Below are 23,986 nucleotides of genomic sequence, written 5' to 3'. Positions count from 1 at the left end.
AGAGACCATTCTGGTATTTTGCAAGTGTCCTGCAACATCTCCGAAGTCTAAACCCGACTGCTTGTGACTTTTTCTCTGTAGATTTTATAGAGTTTACGTTGTCCTCACTTGCTGCGCGTACGTCACGTGACGTCGTGTTGTCAAGGAGAACTTAGCTACCTATAGCTGAAACGGACAGCCCTTTGGACCAATCGTATCTTAGCAAATATAGTCCTACAATACGATTGGTTTTACAAGATAATGACGTATTCGTCGTTGTCTATATAAATGCACCTCTTAGTCGGCATGTAGAGCTGTACACAGTATGGCCGGCGATATTAGCTAGCACTCGCTAACGGTATTCTCTGCAAAAGGGAAGACGGTAACGGAAGAAAAATCATTTGGCTTGTTTAACGGACTGTACATCTCTAAGTTATAATCTAATTGAATAGGGATTCAATAAGATCAAACGTTATAACCGACGTTTACTTTTAATTTTTTGATTGTGCGTCTGTTGTCTCATGATGGAAGATAGTGGTGCACATTTCTTCGAGGGGACCGAGAAACTGTTGGAATTGTGGTTCTCCCGGCAGGATGAGACCAAAGGAACCGGGGACCTGCGCACCATCCCAAGGTTTGTTTCATTGTGGGACTTCTGAATTTGTTGTCCTTATAGAACGTCATCGCCATATGCTTGCCGATATTTCCTTTTCATTATTTTATGTGTAATATTCAGGTGGATATTTTATTTTTTCATTTTTTGACGCGATCGCCGTTAATTCATTTTAGAAGAGGGGAAACCAAAGACGGTCACTGGAGCCCACGCAATAGTTTACGCCGCCAGTTAAAAATGGCCACCCCTCCTGACTCATTCATTGCCGAGTAGACGTATAGTGACTTAACAGAATTTTCTCTTTACCAAGTGCTTGTGTATTCCGAGTCGGTATGTTAAATCAACCGTGTTGAATTCAAATAGAAAACAGGCTCACTGTTTAATAGTTAAGACTTGTTTTTTGTGTGTGGTGGTGGGGTCGGGGGCGTCATTTACCCGATTCATTTTTGTGGTTTCATCTCCAGTCCACGAAAAAAAATCCTTCCGCAATGAACAATTATATTAATTCGTATCGCCTTCTGTTTTCACTGTGAAGGTCACAATTAAGCGTAGCATCTTATTTGTGCGCACCCGTTTTAGCAGGCCCTTAGATAATAAACGTCATTTGAATTAAATCGTACAGTTAAAAAGTAGCTAAACTGGTTTGCATGGTTATGTGATGTTTTTTATGCGAAAGGAAGAGTAGTATTTACGTCACTAGGCAACTTCATGGAGCCACATCTGAAGTCAAGCATGTGGTCGGTCGGTCGGTCGTCACCACCTCGTGTTCCTTTTGCTAGCAACCTACCACGCCGATATACGAATTGCATTTACGAGTCTGTCACGTTCTGGTAGTTTGTGTAAAACCCTCTTTAGCAGTTCCCCCCCGCTTTACTGCCGTGGTTGTTTTTATCAAGTAATGACTGTAGAATAGTCGTTTTGGAAAGGGGACAACTTCTTCAACGGACTACTTGAAAAATGTCCCAGTCACGTTTCTAGGCATGCTTTTTGCTCCCTCCCAGTACATTTGATTGGCTTGAGGGGCTTTGTGCAAGAACCTGTTCTGGGCTTCAAAGCAGACTGATAATGATCTTGAACCGCTCATAAAAATGACAGTGACGACTATGCAAAGGATATTAAAAAAAAACAGAACTCGTTGGCAAATTTGCATTGGTAATTTCTTTGGTTATTGAAATGACTTTGTAGAGGTAGTCAGGTTTCAAAAATGTAAAAACATTCCTGTGCTGACATGTTGGTGCATTTGTAGGTTGTCATTTATAAAAGCTGTTCGTGGAACTGCAACTCCTAATTGCTAACTAGAAGTTAGAAGAGAATCGAGGGGAAAACAAAAAAACAGGAGTAGTTTGTGCTCTGGTTTGAACATGTTACCAGAGCGCAAAAGCTACAAATGTGCTTTTCTTGAATCATTGCACCCTATAATGAATTGAGATAAAACCAAATTGTCTTTTATTTCACAGATGCGTACCCAATACCAAACTTGCTGGTTTTCATTTATTTCATATTTATGAAGTTGAATGTTTTTTTTTAATAACCTAAATTGTGACTTTTTGAAGTTAAGAACAATGCACAATGACCTATTTTGCGTGAAAATACAAAACAGCCAGTCGGCGAATGCCTATTACAAGAGTTAATTTTTGTTTATTTTCAATTACATTAGCTAGTGTATCCTACCATTGCTAGCTAGAACACACCTCATAATGTTTTTAGATACCACACTGTTGTGTGTTTATTTTTAAATGGCGCTGATCCATGTTTGCTTTCTTTGGTGCTTTTTACGTAAACTAACACTGAACAAACAAACCTCATCACAGAATATCCCGACACTACTTTGAGGAAGCAGACTGTCTTCCACAAAATTGTCGTTATCAGTTTGTTAAACTTGTATCTATGTATGTTAAAGGAGAGGTCAACCCAAGATGTCAAAACGTCCAGTTAAATCTTTTTCTTTTTTTTCTTATAAAATCATAGTTCATTTGCCTTTATTTTAGCGTATGCCTAACCTGTAAGACTAAAACCAATGTAGTAAATCTGATAGCATTTTTGGCGGTTCGTTTTAGAGATTCATTAGTTACTGTTCCATCAGCACTCCCTTTCGGCAATGTTTCTGATGCTCACAGATTGTTGTCTTCATAATCACTGATAATTTATCTTCCCTCAAACTGTCATCCTATCACAAAATGTGGTTGTTGTTTTCTTCTTTTTTTTTCTAATCAGGCATCTTATGAATACAGATCTGTTAATTTCCCCCCAGAGAACCGATTAAAGCCTTGCTGTGTTACTGTGGATCAGGCTGGCTGACTGTCGGCCAACTTTCAAATAAGTCCACAAGGGCTTTAAATTGTGAAAGAGCACTCACCTCAACACTCCCCATTGACTTTCAAAGCCGGTTACATTCACTCTTCCGCTAATTTGATCAAGCAGAGGACGATTACATCTATTGTAAACAGACTCCTCTCTTTTTAAATTCCCTTGTCCATCATTTGCTCCGATTTGGTTTGACGTCTGGTTTAATATTAAAAAGGCATCCTTTGTCTTGGTAATTCAACACTTTGTAGTACTTGGCCATCATTTGCACTCCTTTCTGGGAGTCCAATCTAAATGTGATCCTGCCCAAGCACCACAAATAGCCTTTGGTGTAGTTTCACACTCGAGTGGGAGTTGACCTCCGTCTCCAATGGTGTCTCGCTGGTCTGAGGATATACTCGTATTTTCTGGAGCGACCATAATTGAAGGTGTTTTTTTTTTTTTTAAATTGTATTTCTTACCTTCCCATCCAACAAATGTCTTTTTCTGTCAAAAATATTCAAGGTATTCTTATTCACACCTGCTTTTTACGTGACCACATGGTCATATTTTTGGCTACCCCAGCCAGCCCACGCTGCTCCCCCGGGTGAACTAAATAACCCTTATCTCCATGACCTTGCAACTTTGCCATGCTCTGCAGCAAGTATCTTATTTCTTCGAGTTATGTCGAGGTTACCTCATCTAGAGAGTGAAGCAATGCTTGGAATGTGAACAAGCCACCATTGCTAAATTGTGCCCATTCTTTTTGTGTTTTCTTTTTAGGTTTGAGTGGGACAAACTTTTGGAGAATGTGCACTGTTTGATCATAAGTGTGACAAAGACCGACAAGCAGGAAGCTTATATACTCAGGTGAGATGTAGACCAGTATGTCTGCCGCATTTGGCTATGAATAGAAGGCTTTCCGGGATTAGACTGGTCACCTTTCAGTCACTTGGCATTGCCATTGCTTGTTGGCGCTTTCGGGTGGCGACGTGAGCGCTCTACAATTCTTTAATATCAGTGGAAATGCAAATTCTTCATCTTAACCGGAAAATCAAAGCACTCAGTTGTTTTCGTGACTAAATATCAATCATTGGTTAATAAAGAGTAATTGGGGAAATTTTCATTATTATAAGCTTTTATCCGATTAATCGATTTTAAAAATGGAGTGGGGATTTGGGGAAAGTCAGAAGAAATGAGCCTAGATATCAGGAAGATTACACAAGTCTGCTTAATTTTTTGGGGTGGAATTTCCAGATGCCTGAAGGTTCATCTGTTCCCCAAAAAAAATATAAATACCATGGGAATGTCCAGTAATCATCATGCATAATGAGGCTGGTGCAGTTCAAAAATTAAATGGCAACACAACAAAAAAACATTGTGGAATTACTGAAGCAACATCCCGAAGATTAAATCTTTGAGTGTCACTGAGTCTTCTAAATGAACAGTGTCTCTGTGTTGGTGAGGTAATTGAATTGCCCTTTGTCTTTCCCTCCCCTCCCGCCATTCAGTGAGAGTAGCATGTTTGTCTCCAAGAGACGTTTCATTTTGAAAACATGTGGAACCACCCTCTTACTGCAAGCACTGGTGCCTCTGCTGGAACTCGCCAGGGAGTACTGCGGGTTTGATGCCATCGAGGTAAGACACATCCTTGTTAAATATAATAGCTTTTTTTTTTTTTTTCTTTTCCAACGTTTTGGCTCACGGCCAACTTGATTAACCGGTTTTGCAGAACTTCTTCTACTCCCGCAAGAATTTTATGAAACCAACCCATCAAGAGTTTCCTCATCGCAACTTCCAAGAGGAAGTAGACTTTCTCGGCCAGATTTTCCCAAGTACGTGACCAAAAGTGTTCGTGGCTCTTGTCTTTATTTGTAAGGCCAACTGTAAAAAAAACAAAACACCTGTTAATTCCATATTTGTGGCCCATGTCCAATGCTTCCACAAACTTGCATGGAGATATGTTAAGCATCATAGAAACCACAAATTATATTTATGAAGAAGTGGAGACATCTCTGTTTAAGCTAAGGGCCTTATCCACTTGGAACCAGCAGATGATTATACCTTGAAGCATGTCTAATTATTTTAACCATTGATATTTAACCCAGTGGGTATTTTGTTGCTGTCATGAATAGATAAATATTTATTATGGGGTCTTTGACTTCCTTTAGATGGTGCAGCCTACTGTATGGGACGTTTGAACGCTGACTGCTGGTAAGAACTCGTAATTTCTACACATCATTAGCATTGTCAACCAACCCGTTTTTGAAATTTTTCTGGAAAACAAAAAAATGTAGCAAGTACATTTTTATTTTGTGTTTATTTGATAAAGGTAAATTTAAAAAAATGACTGGCGTAAAATGGTGTATCAAGTAGAATTCTCACCAGTTCCCATTTTGTTGTTAACCAGGTATCTGTTTACTCTGGACTTGCCAGAGTACTGGGAGAACAAGTATGCGGATCAGACACTGGAAGTTCTGATGAGTGACCTTGATCCAGCTATTATGGACCAGTTCTATATGAAAGATGGTGTTTCTGCAAGTGAAGTCACTCGTGTAAGGCCAATGTTGAAAATAGAACCTTTTTTTGCCGAGTAGTATTGTTCAGTTTAATTTGACCAAAGATTAGTGCTGAGAAATAGGTTTGGTTTTAGTATTTTAGTACAGTATTTTATTATAGGTGCATTCTTGTGCTCTATTCAAAGTTTAAAAGTTCATTTGTGTTTTTATACACACTGTTCAAATATGTTATATGAAGGTTTATACTCAAAAAGTATATTCGTTACCCTATGGTGCGTTTCGTTAGCATTAAGCTAGCGCTAGCTAACGAAGCTGTTCAAATATACAAAGTGTTTATGGTTTATATCAATTTAACTGTAAACTTATACAGCCTAAAGTTTGGGGAGTCTTGAAAGTACGTTTTGGAAAGTCTTTCATTCCATCGGACAGTGTACATATTTGGAAAAAATAACAATAATTGAGTAAGCAATGTGGCCTCTCATTAATTGTCACACAAGTCGCTTAATACAGCTTTGACACAATTGGACATGAGTTATTTAATGCCAAGTTTTTATTTTGTTATCTATTCCAGATGAGTGGAATTTGTGACCTGATACCAGGTTCTGTGATAGATGCTACAATGTTCAACCCGTGTGGATACTCAATGAACGGAATGAAGACTGATGTAAGTATTACTTGGTGTTTCTATTGGTCTTCTCTAACTGCAACCCCGCGGCTCCTGTTTTTGCCTCTTGCAGGGGACCTACTGGACCATTCACATCACCCCAGAGCCAGATTTCTCCTACGTTAGCTTTGAGACAAACCTCTCCCAGACATCGTACGATGACCTTGTCCGGAAGGTGGTGGATGTTTTCAAGCCGGGAAAATTTGTGACGACACTGTTTGTCAATCAGGTATGTATTTCGTGCTCCGGCTTCCGTCGGATGATTTTCGTCTAACTCGAACGCTCTTCTCCCACTCCAGAGTTCGAAATGTCGCAGCGTCTTCTCTTCTGCCCAAAAACTCGACGGGTTTAAGCGTCTCGACCGCCAGCTGGCTCAGTTCAACGATTACAATTTTGTGTTCACAAGCTATATCAAAAACTGCCAGAAGAATCAGAAGAGCTGAGGGTGGGAGATGAAGAGGAGGCGGAAAAAAGGTGGCCGTTTGGAGTTTCTTCCTGATGGCCACCTTCCATTAGAAATCTTACGGTCCTCAGCCTGCCTTCTTCCTCCCGCCCTCGTCTCCCTTGATGAAGCTCACAGGGGTAAAGACGAGCCCAGTTTAACCTCCAATACGAGTTGTTTGCATTGTTGTATCTGTGACGTAGACCTCTTGCATGAAAGCTCTTTTATCTGTTTCCATATGCTAGCACACTCTTGGTGTGGTCTTGAAGTGCATGTAGAGGAATTAAACGCGCTCCATTTGAGGCTTTCCACCTGTGACCAGTCCAAAGGCCTCTACCTACAGGTCTCCTCCCTCATCCCACACAGACAGGGCTTCCGGCCACATTAAAACCACGCCCCTGACATGCTCAGATTAGTCTTATTTAATTCCGATTTGCGACAATTGGCGAGGATCATTCATAAAGGAGTGCACTTTATAGTCCTTTTTTTTTTAACCCAGGGTTTAAAAAATGAAAGCTGGCCTTTTGTCTCTATGAATGTACACAATGTTTGCCAAGCCTTGCCAATATTCCTTTTGGAATTAAGTTCTCATATTTCCTGTCTTCCAATTTTAAATTGCGTACAAACTAAAAATTGCAGCTTTAAACTCGAGGCCAGCGAACGGAATCCATACAATTCAAGACCTTTTTATTAGCACATTTTGTAACGCACAATTTTTTTTTTTGACTATGCTGCATCTACAGGAAGCCTCTAGCTTCCTGTTATATTCGTTTCACAGTCACAGGGAAAAAGGAATGTAGTCTAGGCACGCTGACGCCATCTCGTCCACCCTATCTTTCGAATGTACACGACGTGTCGCTAGAGAAAAGCCTGGTCCACTTTTGAGCTGAATGTATGACTTCAAGCGTGTGCCGACTGACTCCGCCCCCACTCTTCTGCGCATAGCTCACAATGCCCTCTGCCGACTGTCTATTGTCCCGTTCCCAGCAGGCCAGACACGTCAAATATCCCCCCCAGAATTAAAAGAGGTGAGCTGGCGGGGGGCATAATGAATCAGAAACTTTTTGCTTGCCCAGCAAAGCATTTTTTCCCTTTGACAATATCCATCCCCTCTCTCACTTTCCGCCCCATACAAAAATGTGTAAGCGTACAATCGAGGCCTACCAGTCTGAGCATGCCAGGGTCATCCCGGATCATTCCACATCCAACCACTGCACCATCTGCCATGTCATTACTGGTGCCCAGACATTTTTTTTTTTTGCTGTCAAATGGGCTTCCTCACTATTCTTTGTTTGCATCAATGCCCTTTTATAAACTTTGGGCTCATGGATGGATGGTGGGTGAGGGGTGCATGCAAGCAATGCTGTATTGCTAGACCGTGTCGTAAAGCGTTGTCTGTATTTGCCCTCGTTTTGCTAGCTTGAAGCTTATTTAAAGCTGCACACTCCCCCCCCCCAAAGTCTTCCTTGTGCTCAGTACAGCTGGTCATGTTGTCCTTCTAACCACCTGCTACAGAGCCTTTATTTTTTATTTTTTTTTAAGAGTTAAAAATTATACGGCTCCAGGGGAAAGTTTGACCCGCTTTGAGCACCACTTGTATCACAATGATCTGTAATCTGGCACTTGGAACAGTTTTCCTAGATAGTGTACCATGGCCTTTTTGGAGTGGTTTCAGTATTTCCTCGAGGACCAACATCTGTACTCAGCTTGGCAGCCCTCCTTCCACTATGAGGTCCAGCACTATTCAATGCTCATGCGGATCATTGGATTGTTAGCTACTAATAACTCGCTCGTTTCTTGCGGTGGACCAATTTTTTTTTTTCTTATGCCAATGTCAAACTAGGTTTGGAGCAGTTTTGTTTTCAAACTTGGGTGAGTGCTGTTATGGGTGGAGAAATTCAGTTTTTTGCGATTTGGATGGTCAAGATGTGCTAAAATCTATGTGTTAGGAGCTTAATAATGCTAAAATAAAATAATCATCTGTGTAGTGTTTGTTTTTTGTTGAATTAGGATCTTGGACTGAATTCTGTTTCCAGTGGCTGTGGAAGCGGTAAGAATCTTCAGATCCGACAAGTTTATACACCACTGAATTTTATTGCAGTCTGAACTTTGCTGATATACTGAAAATCCTGTGGTTACAATGCTGATTATACTGAAAATTAATAGCTGAAAAATTAAATAACATGCACAAAGTAAAGCAGTTTGATTCTCTGCCCATTGCTATATACACTGAAAATCCTGTGGGGGGGGGGGGGGTACAATAGCTGGAAAATTAAATTATTTGCACGAAGTAAAGCTGTTTTAATTACGTCCCCCCCCCCATGGATGCCATCATTAAACTTTGAAGAAACGGACATCGCCAATGACTGTCACTTTTCTTATAGGAAAGGAGTTCCCTGCACTTGTGTCAAATGGGTAAAACATACGGTAGGTGCCGTTGAAGTTCACAGTGAATTCCACAGCAGTTTGCTGGATGTCAATCTGTAAAACAGTACGATAGATTTTTTTATCCATCCGTTAGGTAGAACACAATTAGATTTGTATTACCGTGAAGTCGTGGCTGGGATTGTAGGGTAGTAATATTTTAGGAAACTCTTGGTTCTTGTACACCCACATATAAGCCAATTCGGCAGTGACCACGGCGGTTTGTTTTTTCATTGTGAACTTCAGGGTTAGCGCAAGCCCCTCTTGCCTGTAAGCGAAACCGTATCCGGGAAAAGAGTACCGGGCATAAAGATCGACAATAACCCTGGAACACACACACACGGGTGTTGTCATGTTTATACACACAAAAAGGTGAGCCAATTGAAACTGCAGCCATTATGGGGAAAAGTGACTTATTACTCAGATTGATTGGCTCGCAGGACGAATATGATGCCGTTATACATAGAACGGTCTGTCAGAGGGATGATTTGCTACACAGACAACAAAACGAGAGAACATAGTTAGTCGACACATTTTAAGTGCATCTCGAAATCGCACACGAGGAGTTTGGCCAATTTGAACCATGGACTTTATGTTGATCTTCGCTTTCTGAAGTGTCTTTATGGGCCCAATGTTCTAACTTAGCAATTGAGTGGCCTTGAGTGGATTTTTGACATAAGCCAATCAATTAACTCACATTTTAATTAGGGATATTTTTACTTTTGACAAAATCAACTGGACAAACATCATATTTGACTTTGACTAAAATAACTTCAAATACAATCAACCACCCAGAGAGAAATTACACTTCGTGGTACTCAGTCAAAAGGATAGTCCTTCTTTGCACCTCACGGCTTCTGACCTTTGGTTTCTTAGTGGTCAGTGTGGTGTTGGGCAGCTTCTGCAAAACAAAGAACATGTCAACCACAGAGGCCATTTAAATTTCTTAATGGCCTTTCGCACCTGCTTCTGTCCTTGCACCGTGGGCTTCACCGAGACTGAGGTCACGTTCAGCGCTGGTTTCTTAGTGGTCAGTGTACTGTTGGGCAGCTTCTGCAAAACGAAGAACATGTCAACCACGGAGGCAATTTACATTTCTTGGTACATTTTGAATCAGTAAAGAGGATTGTCCTTGCACCGTGGTCTTTACCGAGACTGAGGTCACGTTCAGCGCTGGTTTCTTAGTGGTCAGTGTGGTGTTGGGCAGCTTCTGCAAAATAAAGAACATGTCAATCACAGAAGCAATTTACATTTCTTGTTACATTTTGAATCAGTCAGAGGATTGTCCTTGCACCGTGGTCTTTCCCGAGACTAAGGTCGTGTTCAGCGCTGGTTTCTTAGTGGTCAGTGTGGTGTTGGGCAGCTTCTGCAAAACAAAGAACATGTCAACCACAGAGGCCATTTAAATTTCTTGATAAATCTTGGATCAGTCAAGAGCATTGGCCTTTCGCACCTGCTTCTGTCCTTGCACCGTGGGCTTCACCGAGACTGAGGTCACGTTCATCGCTGGTTTCTTAGTGGTCAGTGTACTGTTGGGCAGCTTCTGCAAAACGAAGAACATGTCAACCACAGAAGCAATTTACGTTTCTTGATACAGTTTGAATCAGTCAAGAGGATTGTCCTTGCACCGTGGTCTTTACCGAGACTGAGGTCACGTTCAGCGCTGGTTTCTTAGTGGTCAGTGTGGTGTTGGGCAGCTTCTGCAATATAAAGGACATGTCAACCACAGAAGCAATTTACATTTCTTGGTACATTTTGAATCAGTCAAGAGGATTGTCCTTGCACCGTGGTCTTTACCGAGACAAAGGTCGTGTTCAGCGCTGGTTTCTTAGTGGTCAGTGTGGTGTTGGGCAGCTTCTGCAAAACAAAGAACATGTCAACCACAGAGGCCATTTAAATTTCTTGATACATCTTGGATCAGTCAAGAAGATTGGCCTTTCGCACCTGCTTCTGTCCTTGCACCGTGGGCTTCACCGAGACTGAGGTCACGTTCATCGCTGGTTTCTTAGTGGTCAGTGTACTGTTGGGCAGCTTCTGCAAAACGAAGAACATGTCAACCACAGAAGCAATTTACATTTCTTGATAGAGTTTGAATCAGTCAAGAGGATTGTCCTTGCACCGTGGTCTTTACCGAGACTGAGGTCACGTTCAGCGCTGGTTTCTTAGTGGTCAGTGTGGTGTTGGGCAGCTTCTGCAAAATAAAGAACATGTCAACCACAGAAGCAATTTACATTTCTTGGTACATTTTGAATCAGTCAAGAGGATTGTCCTTGCACCGTGGTCTTTACCGAGACTAAGGTCGTGTTCAGCGCTGGTTTCTTAGTTGTCAGTGTACTGTTGGGCAGCTTCTGCAAAACAAAGAACATGTCAACCACAGAAGCAATTTACGTTTCTTAGTACATTCTGAATCAGTCAAGAGGATTGTCCTTGCACTGTGGTCTTTACCGAGACTGTGGTCACGCTCAGCGCTGGTTTCTTGGTAGTCAGTGTGGTGTTGGGCAGCTTCTGCAAAACAAAGAACATGTCAACCACAGACGCAATTTACATTTCTTGGTACATTTTGAATCAGTCAAGAGGATTGTCCTTGCACCGTGGTCTTTACCGAGACTGAGGTCACGTTCAGCGCTGGTTTCTTAGTGGTCAGTGTACTGTTGGGCAGCTTCTGCAAAACAAAGAACATGTCAACCACAGAAGCAATTTACATTTCTTGGTACATCTTAAATCAGTCAAGAGAATTGGCGTTTCGCACCTGCTGCTGCCCTTGCACCGTGGGCTTCACCGAGACTGAGGTCACGTTCAGCGCTGGTTTCTTAGTGGTCAGTGTGGTGTTGGGCAGCTTCTGCAAAACAAAGAACATGTCAACCACAGATGCAATTTATATTTCTTGGTACATTTTGAATCAGTCAAGAGGATTGTCCTTGCACCGTGGTCTTTACCGAGACTGAGGTCACGTTCAGCGCTGGTTTCTTTGTGGTCAGTGTGGTGTTGGGCAGCTTCTGCAAAACAAAAGAACATGTCAACCACAGATGCAATTTACATTTCTTGGTACATCTTAAATCAGTCAAGAGAATTGGTGTTTCGCACCTGCTGCTGTCCTTGCACCGTGGGCTTCACCGAGACTGAGGTAACGTTCATCGCTGGTTTCTTAGTGGTCAGTGTGGTGTTGGGCAGCTTCTGCAAAACAAAGAACATGTCAACCACAGAAGCAATTTACGTTTCTTGGTACATTTTGAATCAGTCAAGAAGATTGTCCTTGCACCGTGGTCTTTACCAAGACTGAGGTCACGTTCAGCGCTGGTTTCTTAGTGGTCAGTGTGGTGTTGGGCAGCTTCTGCAAAACAAAAAAACACGTCAACCACAGAGGCCATTTACATTTCTTGATACATCTTGAATCAGTCAAGAGGATTGTACTTTCGCACCTGCTGCTGTCCTTGCACCGTGGTCTTTCCCAAGACTGAGGTCACGTTCAGCGCTGGTTTCTTAGTGGTTAGTGTGGTGTTGGGCAGCTTCTGCAAAACAAAAGAACATCTCAACCACAGAGGCCATTTACATTTCTTGATACATCTTGGTTGGCCTTACGCACCTGCTGCTGTCCTTGCACCGTGGGTTTCACAGAGACTGTGGTCACGTTCAGCGCTGGTTTCTTGGTAGTCAGTGTGGTGTTCGGCAGCTTCTGCAAAACAAGGAACATGTCAACCACAGAAGCAATTTACATTTCTTGGTACATTTTGAATCAGTCAAGAGGACTGTCCTTGCAGGTCTTTACCGAGACTAAGGTCACGTTCAGCGCTGGTGTCTTGGTGGTCAGTGTGGTGTTTGGCGGCTTCTGCAAAACAAAAGAACATGTCAACCACAGAGGCAATTTTCATTTCTTGGTACATCTTGAATCAGTCAATAGGATTGGACTTTCGTACCTGCTGCTCTCCTTGTACCGTGGTCGTGCCTGAGACTAAGGTCACGTTCATCGCTGGTTTCTTGGTGGTCATTGTGGTGTTGGACAGCTTCTGCAAAACAAAACTTGTCAACCACAGAGGCAATTTTCATTTCTTGATGCATCTTGTATTAGTCAAAAGGATTGTCCTTGCACCATGATCTTTACCGAGACTGAGGTCACGTTCAGCGCTGGTGACTTGGTGGTCACTGTGGTGTTTGGCGGCTTCTGCAAAACAAAAGAACATGTCAACCACAGAGGCAATTTTCATTTCTTGGTACATCTTGAATCAGTCAATAGGATTGGACTTTCGTACCTGTTGCTCTCCTTGTACCGTGGTCATGCCTGAGACTATGGTCACGTTCATCGCTGGTTTCTTGGTGGTCATTGTGGTGTTGGACAGCTTCTGCAAAACAAAGAACATGTCAACCACAGAGGCAATTTTCATTTCTTGGTACATCTTGAATCAGTCAATAGGATTGGACTTTCGTACCTGCTGCTCTCCTTGTACCGTGGTCGTGCCTGAGACTAAGGTCACGTTCATCGCTGGTTTCTTGGTGGTCATTGTGGTGTTGGACAGCTTCTGCAAAACAAAGAACTTGTCAACCACAGAGGCAATTTACATTTCTTGATGCATCTTGAATTACTCAAAAGGATTGTCCTTGCACCATGATCTTTACCGAGACTGAGGTCACGTTCAGCGCTGGTGACTTGGTGGTCACTGTGGTGTTTGGCGGCTTCTGCAAAACAAAAGAACATGTCAACCACAGAGGCAATTTTCATTTCTTGGTACATCTTGAATCAGTCAATAGGATTGGACTTTCGTACCTGCTGCTCTCCTTGTACCGTGGTCATGCCTGAGACTAAGGTCACGTTCATCGCTGGTTTCTTGGTGGTCATTGTGGTGTTAGACAGCTTCTGCAAAACAAAGAACATGTCAACCACAGAGGCAATTTTCATTTCTTGGTACATCTTGAATCAGTCAATAGGATTGGACTTTTGTACCTGCTGCTCTCCTTGTACCGTGGTCGTGCCTGAGACTAAGGTCACGTTCATCGTTGGTTTCTTGGTGGTCATTGTGGTGTTGGACAGCTTCTGCAAAACAAAGAACTTGTCAACCACAGAGGCAATTACAATTCTTGATACATCTTGAATCAGTCAAGATAATTGGCGTTTCGCACCTGCTGCTGTCCGTTCACCGTGATCTTTGCCGAGACTGAGGTCACGTTCAGCGCTGGTGTCTTGGTGGTCAGTGTGGTGTTGGGCAGCTTCTGAAATCAACCACGAAGGCAATTTACATTTCCTGGTACATCTTTGGATCAGTCAAGAGGATTGTCCTTGTACCGTGGTCTTTACCGCGACTGAGGTCACGTTCATCTCCGGTTTCTTAGTAGTCAGTGTGGTGTTGGGCAGCTTCTGCAAAACAAAAGCACATGTCAATCACAGAGGCAATTTGCATTTCTTGATGCATCTTGAATCAGTCAAGAGGATTGTCCTTGCACCATGATCTTTACCGAGACTGAGGTCACGTTCAGCGCTGGTGTCTTGGTGGTCTGTGTGGTGTTTGGCGGCTTCTGCAAAACAAAAGAACATGTCAACCACAGAGGCAATTTTCATTTCTTGGTACATCTTAATCAGTCAATACGATTAGACTTTTGCACCTGCTGCTCTCCTTGCACCGTGGGCTTCACCGAGTCTGAGGTCCCGTTCATCTCTGGTTTCTTGGTGGTCATTGTTGTATTGGGCAGCTTCTGTAAAACAAAAGAACATGACATCCACTGAGGCAATTTACATTGGTCAGTGTAAATGATTGGGACTCCGAGACCAACCTACCTAGACCCAAAGAACCATTCAACTAATTAGAAATATTTTGACTACATAATCAATCTACCAACCAATTGATTCAACCCATGGAAAATGACAATTTAGCCGTTCAGACCTTCTGCTGTCCTTGCGTCACAGAGACTGCACTCACAATCTTCTTTTGTTTCGCATTGGTCGCGAACAGCTTCTGCAAATCAAAAACACACTTTGCATCTTGGTTTGGCATTGATGTTGGGACTCCAATTGACCAATGACTAACCTAGAAAACCCAACAAGCCAGTCAATCATCCAAATGACATTAAATAGGAATATTTTTTACTTCTGAATAAATAACCAACTGCACTCATCTCTAAATCAATAGTGGCTTTTCACACCTTTATCTCAAAAATGCCATTCTTTGTGGTCAATGAAGTGTTCTGAAAACAAGAGAACAATTTGCACTATTATTCAACTACAAATTTGACCAGTGACCAACCTAGCAAAAGTAATACCACATTTACCTCAAATTTCAACTAATATTTAACTTTGAATAACCTAATAACTAGTCTACCAACTTAACCACAAATTTCAATTTGCACTTCTTGGTACATCTTTTGCACCTCCTCCTTTCCTTTGACCGTGGGCTTTGCCGAGACTGAGGTCACGTTCATCGCTGGTTTCTTAGTGGTCAGTGTGGTGTTGGGCAGCTTCTGCAAAACAAAAGAACATGTCAACCACAGAGGCAATTTATATTTATTGGTACATCATGAATCAGTCAAGAAGATTGGACTTTCGTACCTGCTGCGCTCCTTGCACCGTGGTGTTTACGGAGACTGAGGTCACGTTCATCTCTGGTTTCTTGGTGGTCAGTGTGGTGTTGGGCAGCTTCTGCAAAACAAAAGAACATGTCAACCACAGAGGAAATTTACATTTCCTGGTAGACTTTCGCACCTGCTGCTCTCCTTGCACCGTGGTCTTTACCGAGACTGAGGTCACGTTCATCTCTGGTTTCTTGGTGGTCATTGTGGTGTTGGGCAGCTTCTGCAAAACAAAAGAACATGTCAACCACAGAGGCACTTTACATTTGGTACATCTTGAATCAGTCAATAGGAATGGACTTTCGTACCTGCTGCTCTCCTTGCACCGTTGGCTTCACCGAGACTGAGGTCACGTTCATCTCTGGTTTCTTGGTGGTCAGTGTGGTGTTGGGCAGCTCCTACAAAACAGAAGAACATATCAACCACAGAGGCAATTTACATTTCCTGGTACATCTTGAAATCTATTAAGAATATTTGGCCTTTCGCACCTGCTGCTCTCCTTGCACCGTGGGCTTCACCGAGACGGAGGTCACATTGATCTCTGATTTCTCGGTGGTCAGTGAAGTGTTGAGCGGATTCTGCAAACCAAAAGCACATTTTTCATTTCTTTTTGACCAATGACCAACCTACCAACAACCAACCATCATTCCAGTAATTTTAGGAATAGTCTTACTTTGGCTAAAAATTCTAAAAACCATTTTGAGTTTTCAACCACATAGATGGAGTTAACACTTCTTGGTGAATCTTAAAATCATGGATTGGCTGTTTGCACCTTTTGCGCCTTTCCTTGCACTGTGGGTTTCACTGAGACTGAGCTCACGTTCTTCAAAGTTTTCCTATTGGTCAGTGCAGTGTTGATTATCTTCTGCAAAACAAAAGCTTATATCACATTTGGTTTTGGCATGAACGTTTGGACTCTTTGAGCCAATCCAATTACTTATGTATGAATTTCTAATATTTTGACGTTGACTATTACTATTCAATCAACACATATCTGGGTACATCTTAATCACACAAGAGGATTGGTCTTTCGCACCTGCTGCTGTCCTTCCAACGTGGGCGTCACCGAGCTCGAGTTCATCTCTGGTTAAGGGAGGAAGGATGGAAATGAGGAAGTGTTGGGAGAAATAATGAAATTAAAGAATGGGAGAACATTCTAAGGAAAACCACAACTTTTGGATTAATAAACAAAGAACCCTTGAGACAATAATGGTGGTCTTGGCTGCTGTTTTTTTTCAGTTTTCATTTTATTCTCACTTTAAAATACATAATTTCGAGAAAAAAGTTACAATCCTGTCAACCTTTTTTTGCCTCACTAATCTTTTTTTAGTCTGACATTTTCCAAATCGTAATTTATATCTATAACGTTTCCCTTGTATAGTTGCCATCAGTAGATCTAAATTAAAAAAAAAACAATTTATTAAAGTTTAAGTATTGTCATTTTAATTCCTTAATTCCCTTTCCCCGTGTTTATGAAATTGCAATGTATTTAATTGGCTTACGACCCAATAGTTAGGTTATTCTGCCTCCTGCTGTTATATTTCAAAATTGCTTTCAGTGGCAGGGAGTATAGTTAATATTATGATTGTCGTTTTTTCAACATAATTCCTTTAACAAAGTAAACTTTAGATAATAAAGGTCACGTTCATCCGAACTTTTGCTCACCATAAATCACCCATGCGGCAATCATTAGCACAATTGTGCCCGCGGCAAATCCAATGGCCTTCATCTTCAACCTTGACGATTGAAAACTGGACCGTACGCAGTTCCAACCACACTCCTGCAGCTATGCAGACAAGAGTGAAGAGTGGACGCTCAAGAACCTGCACAAGGACAAGCCCAAGCGAGATTCTCGTCACATACTGTAAACGTCCACGCAAAGAACACCTACTGATTCTTTTGCGCAATCATAAAGTCACCTTTACCAGCCAAGATGTCTCTTTACTGGCTCTCATCTCTATTTAAGTCTTTAATAACAAAAGACATGTTACAGTATATACGTGCAAACTTACATAATACTATTTCAAAATCATTGGACAAAGCCTGTTGCATTTCATAGCAAGTTCAGACATTATTTAGATTTGACAAACAAAAACACTGATTTTAAATTTTTAGATAAACTCTCACCTTGTATGATGCAGCATTACCTTTATTATCTCTTTCTATTATTATTATTATTATCAGTAGTAGTAGTAGTATTTAATTTCCTCTTCTCTTTCCTTTGTTTTGAAAACTGTTGTACTGTTTGTATTAATGGTGATGCATCGAATTGTTGGGTCAAAAATAACCCAATTATGGGTCAAAAAGGGAGTGAACGCCATGTGGGTTCATTTAATCAAATTTAATTTGATTTAAAATAAATAAAAAATTAAGTAATTTAATTTAAACTTTCATCCTCTTGTATGATGCAGCATTATCTTTATTATCGCTTTCTATTATTATTATTATTAGTAGTAGTATTTAATTTCCTCTTTTCTTTGTTTTGAAAACTGTATTGTTTGTATTAATGGTGATGCATCGAATTGTTGGGTCAAAAATAACCCAATTATGGGCCATGTGGGTTCATTTAATCATTTTTATACAAAACTCTCATATTAATAAAACAATCATATCTCTGCTTTGTGAAAATAAACATGTTGGTTGAATTGACCCAAACATAGCGTACCCTGAATTTGAACTTAGTGTTCAGTCATTCATGATGCATGATGCATTGCAGAAAAGAACAACAAGAAAGAACCAAAGAGCATGTATAATCCTGCAGCATGGGTCACAAACACGTTTTGTATTAAGGAAATGTGTTGTTTCAAAGTTTGCGAGGACATTTTGTGACGTCCCACCTCACATAAGCAGGGGCGACCTGGAAGATGATGTAAAAAAAAAAAAAAATGTTTGGGATTGGAATTACAATGAATAGAACAATTATACTCTCGTTATTATTCTGTTCAAATTTTAATATTTGTCATTGCATCCTTGACATTTGATGAAAATCCCAAAATATTTGAATATCCCTGTATTGTCCAACAGTTGCCACTAGACGGCGACACTGTGTTTTAAGCACCATTTAACAACCTCGATGTCTCCACAAAATAACTCGTGTTGTCTTCCGGCTCATTTCTAGCGCATGGGTTGTCGACAACGTGAAGCTTTATCAAGAACGCCAAAAACTACACAACAATGGCACAGTCCGACGGTATAATGTAAGTTTTCTGACGCGAAATATAGCGTAAAACTTTATTCTGTATGTGTCGTTTAGTGGTCCGTGTTTGTGCACGTAAAATAAAAGTTAAAACCAAGCTGCAAAGTGAATAGTAAAACAGTCGTTTTATAGTAATATTTGTATTATAACAACAGACAGTGTCACGGAAGTTACTTCAATGAAACTTAATTGTCCTCTACAAATGATATATAAAGCCGTCACACCAGCGGACATTTCAATATTTCATTTTTTTTCCAAGTAATAATGTAATTTTACGGAAATGGCAAATGGCTCCCTACTTGTTTCAGATATAAGAAATACCTACACGTATAACGTTTCATAAAATCTACTTGTAGAACGTCTCTTGTTGTGAATGTCTAAATTTCAATCGAGGTGGCCTTTAAATGTGATGATGATGAATGAAGGTTTATTTGGAACATTAAAAAAAGCAAATACAAGAAAAAAGTCTAATACAAAAAAATGATAACTTAATAGTACAATAGAACATAAAAAAGAATGACGTTGCATTATAATTTTCCCTTTTATAATAAACTCATTTGTTCGAAAAGGAGTAGAAAGAAGCCTAAGCTTATCTGGCTCTACCCTTTGTAACTACATATGTTTATATATATACATATTTAAATACATATACATAGACTCAAATTTATGTCTATGTATTTAAGATGTATTTAAATGTCTTAGTGCTATGTAAACGTAAAGATTTTCTGCAAATATTTAAGTACTGTATGGAATTTTATAACTGTACTGTGGTTTTGTCCCTCAGAAAACCCAAGACCAAGCGCTCCAAGCGCTTCCTGGAGAGTAGAGCACCCAAACTGGCAGAGAAGGAAAAGTGTGCCATGATTATGAAAGGGGGAAATGCCAATCAAAATATTAGCCAGGCCCTGAAGGATATCGTAAGTCAACTGATGCTACTCAATTTAAAAGACAATGATAATCGATGTAGCAAAATGGTCAGTCATCATGTCCACCACTAATGTAAATGTTTCTAGTTTGAAAATTGTATATTTCTAATGTTATGCAAAAAAGGTAATTGAAATGTATGGATTCAGTCAAACCCTTTTATTTTTCTCTTCCAGTATTCCTTTAAAAAGCCCAATGCTGTTCTGTACAAAAAGTAAGTATTTTTTTTGCATCCTCATCATATCTCCATCAACAATCTTGTCTCCTGTTCTAAACCACATGACTTGTTGTAGTTCCAAGAATGACCTGTAGGGCGGCGGTCTAAGTGCCACAGAGCATCCAGACTGCTGGAAAAGAAACCGAAAAAATGCATATATTCAAGCCATATCACAGGAAATTGGTTGTATCATCTTTTAGAGAAACCCCAAAATATGCATTTTTGTTGACTTCAATCAGACAGGGGCCAAATGGTCAAATTTCACCTGATTATCTTCATATGTGAATCCTACTTTATCTGCTGTGGATAAAATCTGAATTTTCTTTTCAGGAAGAACATCACAAGGCCGTTTGAGGACTCAACGTCACTGGTTAGTTAAGACGAAGCTCACCTACGTATTGTTACTGTCAGTAAATGTTTTGCACTAGGAATTTACCTTTTATTTTTTATTTGTTTTTTAGGAATTTTTCTCCAAAAAGTCAGATTGCTCTCTGTTTCTGTTTGGTTCCCACAACAAGAAACGACCCAACAACCTCGTATTTGGTAAACATTTCTCACTTCTGGGTTCCTAGACTAGTATTCATTCTGTTTTGGTATTGGATGTTATCAAGATAACTTGCCTGCTGTCACCGTAATGAAAAATATTATGTATTTTTTATGATCTGTATTCATTGTAGTCTGTAAATGTGAAAATCCTACTTGAGTACAGTTATGAAATATTTGTACTGATTGTCATTTAGAATGACGTGTGAATTATTTTGCGTGTCTTCTCTGCTTTTATTTGCAGGCCGTTTATTTGACTTCCACGTGTTGGATATGATTGAACTGGGAATCGAGAAGTATGTCTCCCTGAGTGAGATTAAGGTATTTAATCTGGTTTTCAGTTTATGATGGTTTTGCTTGTGGGTTTTATAAAAATCCTATTTTGGGAAGGACAGACTGTATTAAGATTACAAAATATGTTTTCTGACAAACACAATGGATGTTGGGCATTGGATTTAACCTTTCGTTTTCTTCTTGTTTTTGCAGATGAGTAAATGTCCCGAGGGGACCAAACCAATGCTTGTGTTTGCTGGCGAGGCTTTTGATATGAATAACGAGTACAAACGTCTTAAGAGTCTGCTCATTGGTACATGCGCCTCATCCCGCACAATATTAGATTTACTGGAAAATGATGCATGTTTTGTTTATGGGGGCTGTCGTCTGCTTTTCTTCCCCAGACTTCTTCAGGGGTCCTTCAGTGTCTGCAGTGCGATTGGCGGGCTTAGAACACGTTCTGCACTTCACTGCTGTGGATGACAAAATATTTATGCGGAGTTACAGGTGACTACATTTCTAGGCAAATCTTTATTTAGGTCATATTTAAGCCTCAGCGGGAGTTTGTGTTGTGACAAGTTTTGCATCGTATCCGCCTTTTAAAAGCTGACTGTTTTTACAGGTCTTTGTTGAAAAAGTCGGGATGCAAGACACCACGCATTGAGCTGGAGGAGATCGGCCCGTCGTTTGACTTTGTTTTAAGAAGAACACACCTTGCTTCTGATGACTTATACAAGTTATCACACAAGCAGCCCAAGGCTCTAAAGGTAAATTTGATGTCTGTTTGGTTATCGTAAAGGAATCGTATACTTTTTCACTGTTAATTGCTACACACAGCAAAATTGGCAAATTAGGAAAGTCAACATTTCTATTCTTTGTATATTGCAATTTCAAAAATCATACTAAAAAGGCCTGTGAAATCATGCACGATATGTTCAGCGACTACTTGGCCTGAATCATTTTGAGTAACTCGGAAGTCTGTTTGATATGAAGCCACGAAAATTAATTTCTTCCTCTGTGACTCTCCACAGCCCAAGAAGAAGAAGAATATTTCCCACGATGTTTTTGGCACCAAATTTGGCCGGGTGCACATGCAGAAGCAGGATCTTTCCAAGCTTCAGACGAGGAAGATGAAAGGTCTGCGGAAAAGGAAGGGGGAGGTGGTTGATGGTGGGGGAGAGGATGAAGTGTCTACCAAAGTGGCAAAAGTGCAAAGTTGAGATCTGAGACGGACAACTGGGTCATCCACTCAAGTCATCACATTTGCAGAACTGTACAGTTTTCTTTATCTTGATCCTCATCATCTTTTACTGGCTCCACTATTAGGAATCATGCACCTGATTTCCAGCCCATGCGATTGTCTTGTGACAGTGCTGGAGAGTGTTCAATCAATTTTGTCCAATTATGAAACTACATGACTTGTACAAAATAAAATAGTACACCACAAACAATTTTATCGGTTGCAAACATTTTTCGTTCCACAAAGGAATTTTAAAAGTGCGTGCGTGTGTTCATACAAATGAATAGGAGACATTGAATAACATCAATCACTCTTTAATGAGTCACCTATTAAGACAAAAATGACAAATTAGTTCAAAATGATGATTAGGTGAATGATGTCATAAGGCTTTGTCATAATTACAGATCAGTTTTAAGTAAATGAATAAAAGAGCTACATTTGTATGGGTACTGAATCCATCCATTTTCTAGTTTTAAGTCAAGTTTGGTCAAGTCATTTTTTTCTCTGTGTACTCAACAAAAGTTGTATTAAGGCAAGCAAGTTTTGGGATTGTGTTAAAATGTGTGCAAGAACAACAGCAGAATATGAAGAGCACCTACGTCGAACTAAAGAGAAAAAACGGGGCATTGTTTTCAAGCAGCCGCAAATTTTGTTAAACAGAACAGGTTTGTTCATTTTTGCATATTTTAATTCATTAAAAAAATATCTGATATTATATTACTCCACAAGATTTGACAGAGCAGTTTGATATAATGTGTTTTCCCAATTTTAGATGTCAATGACGTTCATGTTCGTCCTGGGCAGGAAAATCCAGAGCCTTCTCATGTAAACCAGGAAGAAGGGCAAGAGGCCCCCCACACTCAAGAGGAAGAGAAACCAAAGACCCTCCACAATGAGGAAGAGGAGGAGCAAGGGCTCATGGACGTTTATTAAGTTGATTAAGCTTAAAATTGCCTTTTGACTCATTTTGGAAAATAAAATACAGGTTTTCAACCAGTAGTTGGTTAATATAAATTATATTTAGGCCCCCACAGTAACTTAATCACAACAATCTTTGAGTACACACTCAAAATAAAATCCTTTAAATATGTCTTAGAACTCAATTCTCACAAAATTCAAACTTTTAAAAATGTATAACATACTTAAGCCAAATAATACTTGGGCCAAATAATTTTTAAGAATACACTACTGTATTCTAAATAATAATAATAATAATAATAATAAATGTCAAACGTGTACAGACTATTAGTGAGAGCAGCAACCCCTAGGGGGCAGCAGAGAAGGCATCACGAGCTACAATTTTACATAAAGAAGGCTCAACCAGAAGGAACACAAATACAGAATGATGACGTAAAGAGGTTTTAAGCAAAAATAGCTATTTTCAGTCTGGGTAAGTTTAGCTCCAGACCTCGACAGAGTATATATAACATTTTATCTGCTAAAGAGACTAATTGAACTAACACCACCAAAACAAACGGAAAGCATAAGAATGCAAAAGCTTGTTTCAGTCAGTGGCTCTTAGTGAGATTAATTTTGCCGTTATTACAAAGAATTTGCCACATAAAAATATATATTTTTAAAACATCCTTTATCAACAGTGAGGAAATGAAAGTGTTACAGGAGATTAAAATGAAGAGAGAAATTAATTATGCATGTTTTAATTCCCTCTGGCTGGAAATCTACATATTGTGAATTTGGTTGATGAGCAAATGTTGTGTCATTTGCAGAACATGATCCCATCTCTTTTGTGGTATTTTGCAATTGTGTTTACACACACACACACACACATTTTTTTTAGCAGTGGAACTCAATCTTGCACAATGTGACCATTCACTCACCACTTACTCCTGTACCTTATTTCCTGCAAGTTCGAGCAAGTCCATTCATGGTTCTAGGAACACTTATGTAGTTCCTTGGCTAAATAAAGCATTGCACTTTACTCTGACAAAAGCTTTGTGCCACAAAAGGATTCGGACCCAGGAGTAGACCTGACAAGGAAGTCGATATACAAAAATACAAGGTGAGAACAGAGCAGAAGAAATTTGATGCAATTTGGGTTACTTTTGACCCAGTAGTTTTAAGAATGAGGATACCTTACATCCTGTCATGTTTTCCCA

At 40.2% G+C, this 23,986-nt stretch overlaps 3 protein-coding genes across 11 annotated transcripts; 2 read left to right on the top strand and 1 right to left on the bottom strand.

The window, feature by feature from the left end:
* The first annotated feature begins 273 nt into the window (after window positions 1-273).
* amd1 (adenosylmethionine decarboxylase 1) lies at window positions 274-8,485 on the top strand. Its single transcript, XM_049756361.2, has 9 exons — window positions 274-613; window positions 3,659-3,745; window positions 4,387-4,513; window positions 4,608-4,710; window positions 5,047-5,089; window positions 5,286-5,430; window positions 5,966-6,058; window positions 6,132-6,287; window positions 6,358-8,485. Exons 1-9 carry the CDS (start codon window positions 501-503, stop codon window positions 6,499-6,501), a joined length of 1,011 nt encoding a protein of 336 aa, XP_049612318.1. The 5' UTR covers window positions 274-500; the 3' UTR covers window positions 6,502-8,485.
* An 89-nt stretch (window positions 8,486-8,574) lies between these two features.
* On the bottom strand, window positions 8,575-17,336 carry LOC125989884 (mucin-2-like). 9 transcript variants are annotated; one of them, XM_068649209.1, is made up of 43 exons: window positions 17,142-17,336; window positions 16,513-16,559; window positions 16,249-16,341; window positions 15,965-16,054; window positions 15,785-15,874; window positions 15,610-15,699; window positions 15,457-15,546; window positions 15,279-15,368; window positions 15,054-15,095; window positions 14,795-14,866; window positions 14,517-14,606; window positions 14,358-14,429; window positions 14,200-14,271; window positions 14,037-14,126; window positions 13,861-13,950; window positions 13,684-13,773; window positions 13,524-13,595; window positions 13,349-13,438; window positions 13,172-13,261; window positions 13,012-13,083; window positions 12,839-12,928; window positions 12,691-12,750; window positions 12,508-12,597; window positions 12,344-12,433; window positions 12,196-12,255; window positions 12,009-12,098; window positions 11,861-11,920; window positions 11,674-11,763; window positions 11,527-11,586; window positions 11,370-11,429; window positions 11,213-11,272; window positions 11,044-11,115; window positions 10,869-10,958; window positions 10,722-10,781; window positions 10,565-10,624; window positions 10,378-10,467; window positions 10,232-10,290; window positions 10,075-10,135; window positions 9,888-9,977; window positions 9,787-9,825; window positions 9,345-9,415; window positions 9,048-9,249; window positions 8,575-8,981 (listed from the first exon to the last, which is right to left on the bottom strand). In XM_068649209.1, the coding sequence occupies exons 1-43, from the start codon at window positions 17,203-17,205 to the stop codon at window positions 8,835-8,837; spliced, it is 3,447 nt and encodes a 1,148-aa protein (XP_068505310.1). In that variant the 5' UTR covers window positions 17,206-17,336; the 3' UTR covers window positions 8,575-8,834. The 9 variants fall into 9 exon arrangements, with proteins under 9 accessions (XP_068505310.1, XP_068505311.1, XP_068505312.1 ...); XM_068649210.1 differs by having other exon boundaries at window positions 14,067-14,126; XM_068649211.1 differs by lacking the exons at window positions 14,037-14,126; window positions 14,200-14,271 and having other exon boundaries at window positions 17,142-17,335.
* Window positions 17,337-18,514: 1,178 nt separating this feature from the next.
* On the top strand, window positions 18,515-22,080 carry rpf2 (ribosome production factor 2 homolog). Its single transcript, XM_049757167.1, has 10 exons — window positions 18,515-18,673; window positions 19,457-19,589; window positions 19,773-19,810; window positions 20,144-20,183; window positions 20,275-20,356; window positions 20,601-20,677; window positions 20,843-20,942; window positions 21,034-21,136; window positions 21,252-21,396; window positions 21,661-22,080. The coding sequence occupies exons 1-10, from the start codon at window positions 18,651-18,653 to the stop codon at window positions 21,847-21,849; spliced, it is 930 nt and encodes a 309-aa protein (XP_049613124.1). The 5' UTR covers window positions 18,515-18,650; the 3' UTR covers window positions 21,850-22,080.
* Window positions 22,081-23,986: the final 1,906 nt, after the last annotated feature.

Source organism: Syngnathus scovelli, chromosome 20 (assembly GCF_024217435.2).
Source record: "Syngnathus scovelli strain Florida chromosome 20, RoL_Ssco_1.2, whole genome shotgun sequence".
NCBI classification, from domain to species: domain Eukaryota; kingdom Metazoa; phylum Chordata; class Actinopteri; order Syngnathiformes; family Syngnathidae; genus Syngnathus; species Syngnathus scovelli.
This window is presented reverse-complemented; position numbering and strand designations above follow the sequence as displayed.